The 16,107-nt window shown below is 31.6% G+C and overlaps 3 protein-coding genes and 1 non-coding gene across 6 annotated transcripts in view; 3 read left to right on the top strand and 1 right to left on the bottom strand.

Annotated features, from left to right (window-relative positions):
• Window positions 1-914: 914 nt before the first annotated feature.
• Window positions 915-3,448, top strand: LOC132750962 (carboxypeptidase inhibitor SmCI-like). Its single transcript, XM_060741054.1, has 3 exons — window positions 915-932; window positions 1,750-1,882; window positions 2,726-3,448. The coding sequence occupies exons 1-3, from the start codon at window positions 915-917 to the stop codon at window positions 3,442-3,444; spliced, it is 870 nt and encodes a 289-aa protein (XP_060597037.1). The 3' UTR covers window positions 3,445-3,448.
• Window positions 3,449-5,612: 2,164 nt separating this feature from the next.
• Window positions 5,613-12,162, bottom strand: LOC132750969 (uncharacterized). The gene is made up of 3 exons (XM_060741062.1): window positions 11,977-12,162; window positions 10,272-10,511; window positions 5,613-9,904 (listed from the first exon to the last, which is right to left on the bottom strand). The coding sequence occupies exons 2-3, from the start codon at window positions 10,486-10,488 to the stop codon at window positions 9,729-9,731; spliced, it is 393 nt and encodes a 130-aa protein (XP_060597045.1). The 5' UTR covers window positions 10,489-10,511; window positions 11,977-12,162; the 3' UTR covers window positions 5,613-9,728.
• A 227-nt stretch (window positions 12,163-12,389) lies between these two features.
• On the top strand, window positions 12,390-12,471 carry Trnas-uga (transfer RNA serine (anticodon UGA)). The gene has a single exon. It is a non-coding gene; the product is annotated as a tRNA-Ser (tRNA).
• Window positions 12,472-14,720: 2,249 nt separating this feature from the next.
• Window positions 14,721-16,107, top strand: part of LOC132750968 (multiple epidermal growth factor-like domains protein 11) — a 75,972-nt gene continuing 74,585 nt past the window's right edge. For 2 of the 3 annotated variants that reach the window (XM_060741061.1, XM_060741059.1), the window contains exon 1: window positions 14,729-14,855. The gene's annotated coding sequence lies outside the window, so the exon portion shown is untranslated. Of the gene's footprint in view, window positions 14,856-16,107 lie in introns of all 3 variants that reach the window. The other variant, XM_060741060.1, reaches the window with a different exon arrangement.

The following is a 16,107-nucleotide window of genomic DNA, read 5'->3' as shown; positions in this document are numbered from 1 at the left end:
GACTGTCTAAAGTATTCATTTTGAGGGCATATATTATACAGAAAAATGAACGAAAAATTCAAAACTTAGAAATAACAATTTTGCCTGTATCTCCCTTTAAGGAATGAATGAATGAATACATGATGAATGAATGAATAAAAAAAATAAATTAATGAATATTTGTATATGGGCTAACAGATGAAGAGGTATTAAATACATGTTAACTGTTATATTTAATCAGGGTCTTTCAAATTTCTATTTGAAATACCCTAATTAAATTAAGTGCTAGTGTTTCGTAATTATTCCCTATTGTAAATGAATAAGAGTTTAATAATTATGATTTGATAAGACTATAATATGACAACAAGAAGGCAACGTTTTCAAGCTTAATTTTCTTTAAATAATGTTTCATGCGGTGGAGACATTATAAAAAGTTAAATTCCATATTCGTATCATTATTATGTAAAATGCTTTTGCCGCTTGCGGGAAATTTAAAATGCATTCCAATTAAAACTACACTTCGGACTGAAGCGTAGCACAATTAGAAGAGGAAAAACCAACAAAACAAAATACAAAATATAAAAACACAGTCTTTCTTCAAATACATTTGAATCATAAAATTGTCAAACAAAAATTGGTTGTTATAAAAAGACATGACCAAAGTCTCCAAAGTTTTATCACGGAATAAAAATATAAAACCGAATGCTGATTTAACACAAACGTTGAAAACAAATGAAACAACGTTTTAACGACATATACGATCATATCTGACGTTGATTTACGTTACCTTAAGTTAACCTCAAACAATAGAAAATTCATCAAGATCATGAACATTTTATGGACGAGTGACCATGCTATAGATAGCTGACCATTCAGAATGAATATATCTACTTTTGTCCCTCGTTATTGGTCAGTCTAAGTATCGGTCAGTAAATATGACGTTAACGTCACACGTAAAGAAATGCGTTAATGCTTAAAGGAAGTAATAAGCGAAGATCTCCTATATAAGACAATGTAAGAAGTTTACAGACACCAAACTACAGGCAGTTACAGCAAGTGATCAACAAAAAAAAGTTGCAGCAACTGAAAGGTAATTAGTTATATTTTCTTTCCATATGATTTTCCATTGAAATAGGTGAATATAATTTTTTTTTAATTTGGCTTGACTCTAAGAAAATTGCTATTATTTCGCCAATTTACAAGTAAACAAGATCTGTTGCAAAGGTTCAGCATGTTTCTGACTGCAATAAACTGACAAACAGAAATTTAAAATAAAATGAGTTTTTTTACTTATCTCAGGTATCGACCCTTAAAAATGACCCTTAAGAGCAAATAACTCACTTTCAGGGGCAGATAACTCAAAAAGTAGGAGGGTGACCCCGAATTTTTTATTCATCAATTTGTTTTAATTCTCTTTAATCATGCAAAGATGAAGAAAAAATTTTCTGCACTAGTTCGAAATTATTGAAAGAATTTCACATTAAGGGCATACTATTGTTAAGCAATACCGAGTGCTTGCATTGTCCTCTATTCGTAGCACACTACAAACTTATCTTGTCCGTTAATGAGTTTTTGGAACAAATACATATTTAATCATTATTTATTGTCTTCATGCTTGAAAAATAAGAAATATCTTGTAACACAAACCCAACTATCTCGGGCATTTACTTCTTAAAATCATACCAGTGCCCTCTCATGTTTTGGTCAATGTACGATGAATTTATCTGAAATGATATTGCATTTAATCACAACATATTTTAACTATTTCAGCACATGAAGATGGTTTCTTCTTTCTACACGGTGACCATTATACTTTGTATACAAATCATACTATGTTCAAGCAACGCTGTGAACGATAAAAATGTGGGCGGAGCAAGTGGCAAAACTCAAAGACCCGGTCCCGGTAAGTCTGTTTGCACTATCAACGTGATAATGTTTTATTATATACTTATTAATGAAATATTGAAAATTTGTTGAAATAAAATGCTTATTTTCATTTTCCTTATCTTTATTATTAAAAAATATTTTTCACTGCAGTGAAACATATTTTCCGTATTTTCAATGGTGTTTTGCCAGAATACTTTCTTCTTAATTCAGCCAATACACAAAATAATAGTGAAAGTCTTTCAAATTGTAAGGCCAAAATAAAAAAGAGAGAAAAAATGTATATAATGAACAAAAAATTTAAGTTTTTCTATAAATACAGGATTAATATTCATCTTGTGGTATAAAAATTATCATATTTCAAACACTTCATAAAAATAGATCCTGTATTTATAGAAAAAACTTGAATATCCTCTATATTATTTTGATTTACATCCGTGTATATGTACATGTATACAGGTCATATAGTTAATTGCAATATACATGTATATATATATATAAGATTCATTAACAAGGGATTGTTATGTCATATTCGTTGGTTTGCTCCACAGAAAACGTGTTCAATTGTTAGCAGAATGCCTTTTCTTTGGCAGATTATCACTGTGAGCAGTCTGCAATGTATAGGGTTTCGCAAGCTCTCATTTGTGCCATATCCATGATATCAAACCCTAAGAAGTATTGCTTACCTATGGTGTTTCGTTAGGTCCGTCGTTTATTTTCACTGTTTCAACCCGTTCATCGGGAAGAACGAAGCGATACAATTTATCTGCGTATGTGCCACTTTTTACTCAAAATGCGCAGGTGATTTGGTCTGTTCATCATCATTAATATATCTTATTATTTTTGTATGATTTTTTTCCAGAATGCACATTACGCAAGAATAAAGGCGATTGTAACGAAAGCATTAAGAAATTTTATTACGATGAAGCAACTGGATTTTGTCGGGAATTTAACTATACCGGTTGCGGGGGAAATCTCAACAACTTTCAAACAATTGACAAATGTTATAGCAGATGTGTATGCCAGAACCCAAAAGATAAAGGTGTAGGGTCAAACAGGATCACTCGTTATTTCTATAACGCCGACACTGGAACCTGTGAAGAATTCAAATACAGAGGTGCAGGTGGAAACTCGAATAAATTTGTATCTTTGACGCAGTGTCAAAACACATGCGTCCGTACGACACTGAGGCGGAAATGTAACAATCGTCCAGATCCCGGAAGCAACTGCAACAATAATTCTACAGTTCAGTTTTACTACGACAAACATTGCGACTGTTGTCGTAGATTTACATACCTCGGATGTGACGGAAACAAAAATCGATTCCCAACACGACAGAAGTGCAGGAAACAATGTATTGTCAAAGAGCAGTCAACTCCAGTCCCGCCAACACGACCCCCAAAGCCGGCATTATGTTTCTTTCAGAGCGTTTACGGGGATTGTGACCAAGTCCGTACACGGTATTATTTTGACAATAGGCTAGGCAGATGTGTACCATTTACATATTCAGGATGCGGCGGAAATGAAAATAATTTCTTAACTCTTTTCATGTGTAGGCGAACATGTGAAGTTACTCAGTAGTTTCTATATATGCCTTTTATTTGAATATCAAACATTTCAGCCATTCAGTTGTGAGAAATGTGTGCCAAAATTTGTATTTATCTGTGGAAAGTTGTTATTAATGCTAGAAATGCTAGAAAGAGATGCTTATATACATGTTTAACATGCTCCTTATCAAAAGTATCTTTATCAATTTCAAACTTAGTAATTTTGTTTTGCAGCAATGCTTTGTTAATAATTGTCAACACGATAACGTCTTCACGATAACATTTCGGATTGCTTATTATAATAAACACATTACATAAAAATAAAAAAAAAATCTTATGTATAAAAATTTGATTTGGGAAACGAATGTATCAATACCCTATTACTACTACAAGGCACTTTGAATGGATCTTCTGCTATTCTATTTCTTTAAACTTTAAATTACATGAATGTATAGATCTTTATCATAAAAAGTTAATTCTTACTTAATTTACAAGATGATTCAATGTGCTATATATTATTTGTATTGTGATATTTATTTTTCACTAATTTCTCATTTGTAATTGTGCAATAAATCATTATGAATTTTTCATCATCGTTTTGTTTTGTTTAATATATACTATCGTAGTGATATGAAATATTAAACTATACATGCACTAAACTATATAATAAGCGAATCTATTATTGGATAGCAACTGAGCAAGGCCATTGGACCGAGGACCAGAAATTGCTATCTATATTCAAAACATAAATGTTTTACATTAATTGCATGGTCATTTACACTGTAATTATACTGTCATGTACCTTAAGATTTGGTCGAAAGTCAAGTCATAAAGCAATCATAGACAGTAAAAAATAGAATAATGCCCCATAATATGCAGTCCCGGTCCGGAGTTCCCGCAAAACAGCCTAAAAGTGAAACTTTAAAGTGAATTATCATAAGGCAACACAAACAATGTCTTTGTTTAAATAAAAATCTTCTTGCATTTATTAAATTTGTGCCAGTTGATCTCTTGAATGATTCAAACATACAAAAGTCCGAGAAGATTCAGAAGCAGATTTGCTGCTAGATCATATCTACGTAGAATTGTCGTCTGCAAATTCAACCTTCTGCATAAATAAAAAGCTTAAAATTTGCGGCAAAGACATACAATTGATTGAAAAGAAATATCCGTAACTACAAGAACACTTGTGTTGTCGTGTGTTGCATTTTCTTCTTTTTGTTGTTTTATGTTGTTCATGGGACAGAAGATAACTTTCTTCTGTCCCAGGTTGTTTATTGTGATCTGGGCTGTCAACAAGGTGCATCGTCTTTTACCGGAAACATGCTTGTTTATGTTCCTACCGTCACTTTAGATGGATTTCAATAATCCCTGTTATGTTCCTATAAATGAACAACGGAAGGTCGGTGATTTTAATCAGATACCAGCTGCTGTTGCCTGAAATAATGGACGTTGGGGTTCTTAAGGTCGTCCTGTACCAGAAAAACTGGAAAGTCGCATATAATCTACATTAATAGTCGGTGGACCAAGGCAATTGGTAGACAGGGATTTATCCATCACTCATTTTAAATGACTGAGAACTTCCTCATGTATAGGCATGAAATAGTGCTACCATAACCACAAATGTAGTGCAACCAAAACCAAAAATGAAATATATTTAAGTATGTTTAATTTCAACTTTAACTGTAGCTGTTGTCTCCCTTGTTATACGCATCGAACATTTTGTTGCCATGATTAGAGGCCATTAACTTCACATATATTCTTTAAATTAAGGTGATATTAAGTTTATAGCATAGCATTGTTTTATTTTCTAATAAGTCAATGCTATGCTATTATTTCATCATTTGCCAGACAAGTGCCCCCATCCCGCATCGCAGTGGAGATGACGTGCGAAGTAATTACCGTGCATCACAACCGGCACTGCTCGATCAAGGTGGCTGATTTTCCTTATGGCGCTAAAACAGTGGCGGGAATGTCCAACTTGTAACGCGAGGGACATTTATAAGGGACTTTACCATAGGGTCACTCTGCAGTGCGGGGCCTTTACCAAGGGTTTGAAAATAACAAGGTCAAAGTCCCAGCTTTTCACTCTGCATGGTATGAACGGGTGGAGTAGGGTTTCAATTCACTCCAGAATTAAAACGCACCCAACATTTGTGAACCGGCTGACCATGAATTCAACTAAAAACTACAACAGCAACATTGTCTTTCTGATATGTTTAATTACAACCAGTTATGTAATGAATGGAATGTACATATATATGTATAAACACTATAAAATATCTCAAATCATCTTGACTATACAGAATTAAAAGTAAAACAAGGATAAAAAGATAAGAGCCATTAATTGACAGGAAATGACAAGATCAACTTACTTGATATGTAAACATGTAGATAATGTGTAGACATGAGATAATTGCGACTTGAAATGTGAAGCTTTAATTTCTTAGAAAATCCACTTAAGTTAATTTAGATTGTAACACAGACCGTGAATATATTATTCCTGTTAATCTGATTGAAGATTTTAAAACTGAAACTGTACTTATGACAAATTTACAATCTAACAATAGTCATTGTCATTTCAAATACCTATAACATGCCGACTTTTTAATGGTCTTTTTGGGACTGTCCATTATCAATTTTGGGTATATCAAGATAACAAGTTAAAAACATAATTACAAGTGTGTCTGGCTGAAGGCTAATAACCTTTTTTCCATAAGGGTAAGGGTTATCTAATGTACTTATTTTTTTTGCCTTAACATTATTCTGTATTAATGTGGAATCTTTAAAGAAGGCATGCTCACAATCAAATAGTGGCAATAAATATCTTAAGATTTCAAAACGTAGTAACTGGAGAAACTTTTAAGTAAAAATAAAACCACTGATTGTGTATGAAAGTAATCATTTATATATAATAACACATGACCTAGCTTTTTGACATGATACAAGTGTCTACATGTCATAAAGCAGCACAATAAAAGATATCAAAAACTTCCTTGTAGAAGAAACAACATTATGTTATCCTTAAACGTTGTTGCTTGTTGTTTTTAATACATTCCAGGCGTTGATATGTAACAGCAAAAAACAAAGTGTTTCCACACATGGGGTTGGGGTGGGGGTTAACCTGGTGTTCAAATGTTGAGGTTGTCTGATTTTATTATCAAGCTCATAAAATTTAAAACCTTGAAGTTTTCAAGACCACAAACCTCAGACCATATTTCTCCCCACTTGTGATAAACCCCTCTAAATTTTGAAAATATCTTGTTTTACGACTTTTTTGTTTTTCTTTAAATGACAATTCAGACTGGGTGTATCTTAACTACAAATAAAACAGTATTTGACGTAACATATAAAAATATATACTTTGTTTATACAGTGATATATAGGAATTCTTAACAGAGCTATTTACATCTATATACAATTGCGATAGATGAATTGAATATAAAAAAAATTATCTTAAAAATCTACAAAAAAAGGGAAATAAGTAGAGTAAAATTGACTACATGAATATATATTTGTGTAAAACACCAGAAATGGGATATATGATATATATACATTTGTACATGTATGCGCAATATTTTTTCCGACATTAAAACACTACATTAAATTTCCATCCTCATGTTACTACTATAAGGGTAATAAAATTTAGTTTCCCCTGATTTAGACATTTTTCATCCCAAAGAGTAATAAATCATGAAAATATTTTATGGCCTTATTAGATTTAGATAATGGATATCAACACTACATCTTGAATACACCAATGAGTAATATTCTACAATCTTCAATCAGTATTTAGTAAAGTGGTTATAAAATACTTCCTTTATTAAACTCTAATATTGTTTAATGCATCTTAAATTTCCCACTTTAATATCCTGCCAGGCTGAATCATGTAATAGAAATATCAATTAAGTCACATGATGTAAAAAAAACAAAAGAAAAAACAAAGAAAACAGAATGCATGCATGATACATAATGTTTTATGTCTTAATTATAAAAACATAAAGAAGAAAACCCCATTCTTCATATCAAAGAACATTGAGGCAGATTCTAGACTAGCATAAAATTAACAGCCTTTATTCTAAGCATTAAAAGTTAACACAAAATTTGCCGAATTTGTGTACTGGAATTGCCCGGCTACTAATTTGGAACTGTACATTTTAATGTTTAGGGATTTTATAAACAAAATATGAAAATCATGCTGCCTACTCAATAGATCCTGGTTAGAGTCTTCACAGGTGTGTTGGCTGAGTCCTAGCTCTATACTAGTGGTAAAGACTTATCACTTTCAGTTCCAGCACTGGTTAAAGCTATACTCTCCCACATAAAATTGGTCTAAAAACATCATCATATTTGTTTACAGTTATTAAATAGACATCAAGGTAAAATTTGCAGTTTTCATGAGATAGAAAACACCCCTGTTATTACACACATTAACATGTATCAAATGTCAGTTTTAAATCGGATTATCAAGATATCAACCAAAAGTGTTCTACCCGCAACCAACCAACGGATCTTCTTGCAACCAGTTAACAGGTGTGTTTATAATTTAAATCAATATTTACAAAATAAAATGTTGCAATGGTTTAAAATTACAGCATGATAAACATTGCAAAAACTTTACTTATATTTTTTTGTTGGACAAGTCATGTATAAATCATCTAGTTAAATATAAATGTACAAGCCTGTGGTGAAATTTTATCTTGTCATGACATTTTATTACAAAAACGCCCAAACAGCAATGTGTGGGATATAGTAGCTTTAAGTGTTAGTATTTTCAAAGAAAAATTTCAATTGATACAAATGAAACAGAAAATATGTCAACTTACTTGAACAATCCACTTTGAAAAGTTAATACAATATAAACTTGAAAATAAAGCATATGGAAGTTAATTAATTGAAAATGCAGGACAGAAACTTAAGTTCTTCCATTAATCACTCAAGGAGTTAATTAAGATGATTCTTGTATATACTTTCGTAACTGTGTCAGACTATGACAAAATTTTCATTAGAATGAAATTACAATGTATAATTGGCAAGCAATATTACAAATACATTATGATTTTTCAGTTAAAAAATATACTAAAAACACTAGTACCGGTATATAACATATATTATTTTACAACCCCCTGAAGAACTTAGAAAAATATGCAGACTATTTTCTGTCTTTTTTTTCAACTTTAAAAGTTAATTAATATCTTAACTAAATTTTGGATTTCAGTTATGAATTGTAATTCAATTGTACAATGTTATAAACAATAATTAAGATTTACACATATGATGAGAAAATAGCGACTTAGTCTTATTACTAAATGCATAATTTAATTCCTTTGCATTCTAACAGATTATTTAATCAGAAAACAGAAAATGATTTGTAATTAAACATTAGTTTAATAACATGTTGCTATATCTCAAGAAAAAGTACATTAAAATGTACATGCATGTTGTCCTTGTGACACTGAAATTGCTTAATAAGATAAATACCTTAAAAATCTAGTATAAATGAACAGAACATTTTATTACATAATGTACAAAGCTAGAAAAAATTTTACTTGAGAAAATGGGAAAATTTACTTCCTCAAAGCCACCAAAATCTCTAAAGTTAGCACATTTTTTTACTGAACAGAAACATTCTTGCAAAATATATCATGCCTGTAGCCATGCATATAGTATATCTATTTCCTGTTATTACTCATTTAACAATGTGTTATGTAGGCCTTAGGGGCAGGCATTACAAAATATGACTGATATAATTTGTTTTCATGTATGTCCCTTAATATACAATGATTTCTGATCAGATCTGAATTTTCAGCATCTTGTCACAAGCAGGTCTTTTGCAAAGATTAATAAAAAATAAAACATGCAAACACTGCACTTCAATGACAGAGAAAATAAGAACACAGTCTGTATCAAGTTATGCATCAACAACTTTCAAAATCCCTGATAAAAAATGGTCAAATATGCGCATAAAATTCATGTACATAGAAATTGTCTACATGCATAGTTATACTTATGTTTGAAGTTTCTTTGTACTGTATAATTCTTTTAACATTTTAGACTTGTTATACATTTTGTTACTTGAGCTTGTGGCTTATAATAATTACTATTGATTAATAATGATAAATCATTGATAAAAACACAATTCACTAAACAACAAAGTTTTAGAATGGAACATCTTATTTCTATGTGTATAGATTAATTGCCACTTGAAACAACTAAATATTTGGAATGCTTGCATACGCTGCCAAAGTTGTACAGATCAACAATTATACAAGTAAACAATACAATGGTTTTATAAAAATCTGTGCAACAATGGTATGTTTAATTAGCGCCAAAACTGTGTCCACCATTTATTCCTATAGGACTGACGGCAAATCCAATTGCTATATATAGGATCACTGTAAAAATGAATATGCACATACAAGATGTGATTGAATAGCTTGCCCACTTTTGTGCGTATCTGATGTCCGCCCGTCTGTATGCTCTTTCTGACATGACTGAAACATAAGAGAATACAAAATAATTAAATTATCAAATTGATCAACTTCGATTAAACTGTTTCTTTTTACTGTATTTCATACAAAAAGTACTAATTAAGCTAAACTCAGGGATTGAAAATTCCACTTGTCAACTTCAAGTCTTGTATTTGTGAGTAGAATTTGAGAAAATTTGCAGCATGGTGATATATGTAGAAAAACGCAGCCTAATTATAGGCTGACACAACCTTCAAAAGCAATTGTAGATTATCAATTTTGGTTATGTTTTACTAAATAATTCCTCTTATAATGTGGCAGATACATAAGTGAACAATTGATGATTTAGATGAAAATCTAATAAAAAATTGATAGTTAATATGTAAATTACCTGCAAATATCAGAGCTATAGGTCCACAAAGTGGATTTAACACACACAGCAATATGGCTATCAACATGTAGTTTTCTGGTTGCCGACCAATATAGTGACCATTCACTACATCCTTGCGTACATACAATGGGTCTTTACTAACCAATACTTGTTTTGATGTTGAAAGAGTGTACACATCAGACACTGTTGGGGTGAATGACGGGGGGTGAGCTGCCATGTTCCACCTTTAAGTAAATATTCCTACAAAAGAGAATAAACATCACAATTTTGTATGATATTGAAGTGGCAAAGAAAACTAAGTAATACAAATGTAGTTAAAGCTGTATTGAAAGTTGCCTTTCAATTCACAATTTGCTAGATGATGATAAAAAGGCTATTCTCAATAAATTACTGTGCATGTGTACATCATCTGACTATTCGGCAATCTTCTTCCGGATCTCCCTATGTATTTTTCAGAAGTAAAACTTGTATATCAAATAAAGTAAAGAATGGTAGTGTTGGTAGTCTTCACTTTGGATCACAGCAGTAAAATGAATTTACCAGAGCACAGTTCAGCCACCTCTTCATTTCTGGGCAGACTGTCATGCAGTTATTGAGTTAACCTGGCAGTACTAATTGCCTCTAATTTTGCAAAGAAATGAAATTTCTGTACATGCCAGAACAGAGGTACAGTGCAAAGATTTCATGATCAATCACAATGAAAGTTACCTGCGTTGTCCCATTATCGAAACACAGGTCGCTGATTCACAGTCCAACGCTCTACCAATTGAGCGAACTGGAGGACTTTTAAACCAAAGAAAAGGGAATGAACCTTATATAAATTTCTGGTTTGTAACCCCCGTGTATGCATGTATATCCATAAATAAACAGGACGGGCTAATTAAACCAAAGATGGTGGTGGTGTTTTCACTCCGGATCATGGCAATCAGCCACGTTGAATTCACTAGAGCACAGTTCAACCACCAAATCATTCCTGGGCAGACTAGCTGTCAAGCAGTTTACCAGTACTAGTTGCCTTCACTTTCGCAAGGAACTGAAACTTCTGTACATATCAGAGCAGAGGTACAGTGCAAATGACCGTAGAAAGGATTTCAATCATGATCAATCACAATGAAAGTGACCTGTGCAATCTGGGAATCGAACCCGGGTTGCCCGATTCACAGTCCAATGCTCTACCTATTGAGCTAAACTGACAGCTTTTAAACCAAAATAAACGAAATGAATCTTATATTATGATACTCCTGGTTTGTAACCCCTGTGATTTATCCATAAATAGACCCATACATATCAAACCATGCATGCATTGTAATAAAAATGTAAACAAACGGGTGAACAACACATACTAAACTAGATTATAAATTACATGTATTCTTTCAAATTTTCTCACACCTCATCACAATAACACAATGGTATTACCAGAGATGTAGATAACATCTTATGTATCTGGTATTTCCCCCTGGCCATTTTTATCAGTATCATCATTTGATCAATAAAACTTAAAATATACAGTCGAGATTAGTTTGTTGACTGAAAAGTTCTATACAATATATTGAATAGAATTACTTGACATATATGATTTTATGATCATTATGACATACATTTGCCAAGTGTATCACTGTAAAGAAATAAACAAGACAAACAAATAATAGTTTTAGTTTTACTAAAGCTAATCACAAATAATAATTTGGCCAAAATAGTGACTCACCTGTGAAGTTTAAGATAAAATACTGAAAAATCTACAGAGATTTTATATTCCCTGTGAAAGAAATCAGTAAATCATATACACTGTTACAATTTCTTTGCCTTTAGTTCCTCAAAATTGTCACATATTACTTTCCAAACGTAAAATTTTCGATTTTCACCTGTATATTTTCAAAACATTAAATGCGCATGCGTACAGGTAAAATGAAAAGCAACTTCCGGTATGAATTATTTCAAGTGTATTGATCATAATACAAGACCTAAGTTCTGTACGGTTTACAAATTGTGATAGACAAATCATCTCAGTATTGTTTAAGTTAATCAAAATTATACGTTTTATTCTAAATCTGACCAACACATACCTTCCATACTGCTTACAAACAATATATTAGACATTGTGATGTTTAAATGTATCTAGCTGTGATGGCCGAGTGGTTAAGGCGTTGGACTTGAAATCCAATGGGCATTGCCCGCGCAGGTTCGAACCCTGCTCGCAGCGAACTTTTTTTATCATTTCAATTTTTTTTGCATGCATCACTCATTTTACAAAAGTGCAAAATTAATAATAGAATTCAACAAAATCCTTATGTGTTACAGTTAATACTCATACACTAATTGTAATTTTTACAAATATTTAAATATTTTTACAAGATGTTTCTTATAAAAAAAAGTTGTAAACGACAAGTATTCAAGGCTTCGGAATATTTTAATGTTGGAAATAACATGCCTAGGATGGCCCTTTTAATACCATGAATGAATGTTTACTATGATAACCCATCCTAATCTAGTATATTTAGTATAATGATTTAATTGAGTCTTAGATTTTTGTAAATTGGAAGACCGATAGACTGCACTGTTACACGATACTGGTGATTGGGTAGTTATACCATTGATCTTCATATAGCTAATGGACTGGGCTTATCAGACAGGTGATTGGCGAAAATGCCTGCATAAATGTAGTGAAATCAACACATGTGTGTAATTGTTTGAGAGAACAGAAATATAAATCATTACCACTTTAGAGTTGAAAAAAATGCAATTATACATATATTTTTTTTATATCGAATCCATAAAAAATGTACATTTTCTACAATACTTTATGATAATTTAAAGACAGAGTGTTATGAAAGATATTATATAAAAACTGTCTATTTATATGCTTTGGTATATGCCTATGTGTCCCAAATACTGATCCTGTTCTTTGTTATTTCCAAGTTGTCAACAATGTAGGAGCTCTGTGTCAACAATGTTCGTTCCAGTTTAACACTGCCAGATATGGTCACGGCTTTATTAAACATTGGTTGAAAATTAAGTACCGCTCAAGGTGCTGCTATGGGGCGTGAGGGATGTTATACCTCATGTACATCAGACTCAATCAAACCGAACCTGCCATTTTCAGGTAATTTTGTTCTGATTAATGCTTTCGTTGGATCACACTTTATTCATATTAATACTGAACTACATGTTACTAAAAGCAATGTTTTTGTCTTGAGATACATTCATGGCAAAAATAAAGCTGTATGAGGTGGCTCGACTTCCTCCCCTTAGCACACACTTCTCCGGGCTTCTGTATCTATATTAAAGTTTAGCCTTACAGCTCAAGATGTTAACACAGTTACTATCCCTATAGCACATGTATGTACTTGAACATTTGTAGTGCCTGCGTCGAAATAAAGTTCCAAAGTATCCAGTGAACATGGCTGGCCGCTGTTTCAGAATTATCTTCGAGCTTTACGTACGCACCTTGATATTCCTTCTTTGTACTTTTGGCCGTTAGACACATGACTTTAAGTGACTTTTGCAGTGATATTACATTATGAAAAAAAAATCATTCATCAATTGATCCAGCCCAGCCAAGCACACCAATATCGTTAGATTATGAAACACTTAATTCGTAATATTTATCTCGGTATAGTAAAATATTGCATATATAGCCATAATTAAGTGTTGTAATCTACTGATAACTCATGTAACCGTTAATTTTAAAATACATAAAGTATATGAGAAAAGGGGAACTTCCTAATGCGTGGTGTACGTAAACTATGTTCAGTCTCTGTAGCGGTAAGTGTACAATAATGCATCCTAATAATAATAATAATAATAATAATAATAATAATAATAATAATAATAATAATGATGATAATAATAATAATTAATATAAATATATGGTACTATGATATCATTATCAACGGTTTTGTTCGAATGAGGAAATAAATAAATTCATGAGAGATTAAATTTGTGTGACTTCCAGGCCTATTATCTAATCTTTGAACAAATGTAAGATTTTGTTACCATAGATTTATATACAATGTAATAAATTGTATACTGTCTCGATAAGTAGATAAACCACTACTTTGCATTATACTTTTGAGCCTAGACTTTTTGATACTACAATACACTGAACATTATTTCATGGCATTTAGAATGTAAATGCACTTCCAAGGGAGTAATTTATAACAGCCGTGTCTCGTCTTTTATAACAATGCAATGTTTGGCTTTTAGCTTTTTTAAAACGTTTCAATGAGAAATGTTCCGGGTTGTGTAACAATTCTAATTGGAGTCAATTGAGAAAAGGGGTCTAAACCAAAAAAATAAATGTGTATAATAGTTGCATTATAAGTAAATATTGATAAGCACTATACATAATATAGCCGCTACCATAATCTTATCGTTCTGAAATATAACCAAATAAATCACACTGTACAAATTTGTAAACAGATTTCTTGATACCGAAATATCTTACACACTTTTATATAAAGATCCCGGAAGAAATAAACATCCGATATCTTAACTCGGTATAATTTTTCACTGTTAAATATGTATTCAGCTACGCGTAACATATTGACTTAGTTTGAATTGGATGTTTAATTATGCACTAAAACTGTAAGTTTTATATATTCATTTTTTTAATTATTTTGAGCTGATATAAAATTTAAAAGAAAAAAGAATTTCGATCAGTACGACACTACTGAGACAACTGTGGTTAACACGTACAGCATTAAAGAGATATTCAGGCAAAATAATGACACAAATATTAAAATGTACTCAAATCAAGCTAAAAAGGCTTTTCTTGAAGTTTCAGCACGAATTTCTGTTTAAATTCTATATATTTTCGGTTTGAAGTGTAAATATGTCTATATATGTTGAACAAAATTATGACGCCAATAGAATCACCAAATAGTTTTAAAACAAGTCAGGTGACTTGAACAAACCCTTGAAGTTACAATAACAGATATTGTGGATATTGTATGATTGAAGCAAGCCTAAGTCATTCATTTGACATGTTCTTTAACGTTTCCAGAGTTCACTTTGACAACTATTGTGAAATGCTAGGCCTCTAACCTGACCCACGCGGGTCAAGTTAGGAAACCACCATTTTATTCTTTATATGGAGAAAAGTTTTGTTCCTTTGACTGTCTAATATATTTATTTTGATGGCATTTACAGAATAATGAATGAAAAATTAAAAACTAAGAAATGAAAAGTTTGCCTGTGTCTCCCTTTAACGAAGATTTAAGTTTGTAACAATGGTTAGATGATGAAATTTGATCTAAAAAGAAAATAAAAGTCTCTCAACCAGAGACATAGATAATGTTATCTATGTCTCTGTTTCAACCAAGCTGACTGTATACTCCCATATCTCATTTGAAACCGATTGGAACTTATTTTAATAGTAAGTAATATTTGTTTGATATAATCGATTTAATCGACTTATAAGTTGGACATTATTAATATAACAAACCATGGGTAGTTTTGTTAGTTTATTGTTTAGTTAGTTTTTACATACACATGCGACATAATTTGTTATCTTGGGGCGATCTCTTTTTCAAAATTAAAATAAGAAGGTCTTACTCAAACGTAAAAAGTAATTGTTACGTGATTACGACACATTAGGAAGGCTTAAAGTTTGTGTAAACGCCATGTGTAAAATAAAATGGCGTACCGATACTTTTTCATACATTTTGAAGTATTTCATTCCGTCACGTACTTTTAAAGTATTTTTTGCCTGTAGTGGAATAGAGACTATCTATTGTTAAAAGAATTATTCCAAAAACACCAGTTTTAACAGGAAATGTTTGTATTTTTCCTTAAAAGTTAAAAATGGATGCTAAACGGTCAAAAGCCCTGTCAAAAT

Source organism: Ruditapes philippinarum, unplaced genomic scaffold (assembly GCF_026571515.1).
Source record: "Ruditapes philippinarum isolate M1 unplaced genomic scaffold, ASM2657151v2 ctg5176_1_1_1_1, whole genome shotgun sequence".
Classification (NCBI taxonomy): domain Eukaryota; kingdom Metazoa; phylum Mollusca; class Bivalvia; order Venerida; family Veneridae; genus Ruditapes; species Ruditapes philippinarum.
Note: the sequence above shows the minus strand (reverse complement) of the source record. Positions and strands in the feature narration are given on the sequence as shown.

What these genes read in the sequence shown, in the direction of transcription:
- LOC132750969 (XM_060741062.1), bottom strand. Translation starts at nt 10,488, where the DNA reads ATGGCAGCTCACCCCCCGTCATTCACCCCAACAGTGTCTGATGTGTAC. An exon ending in TATAGCTCTGATATTTGCAG is followed by an intron (nt 9,905 to 10,271) that starts GTAATTTACATA and finishes CTTATGTTTCAG; the next exon opens with TCATGTCAGAAAGAGCATAC.
- LOC132750962 (XM_060741054.1), top strand. An exon ending in AACTCAAAGACCCGGTCCCG is followed by an intron (nt 1,883 to 2,725) that starts GTAAGTCTGTTT and finishes ATTTTTTTCCAG; the next exon opens with AATGCACATTACGCAAGAAT.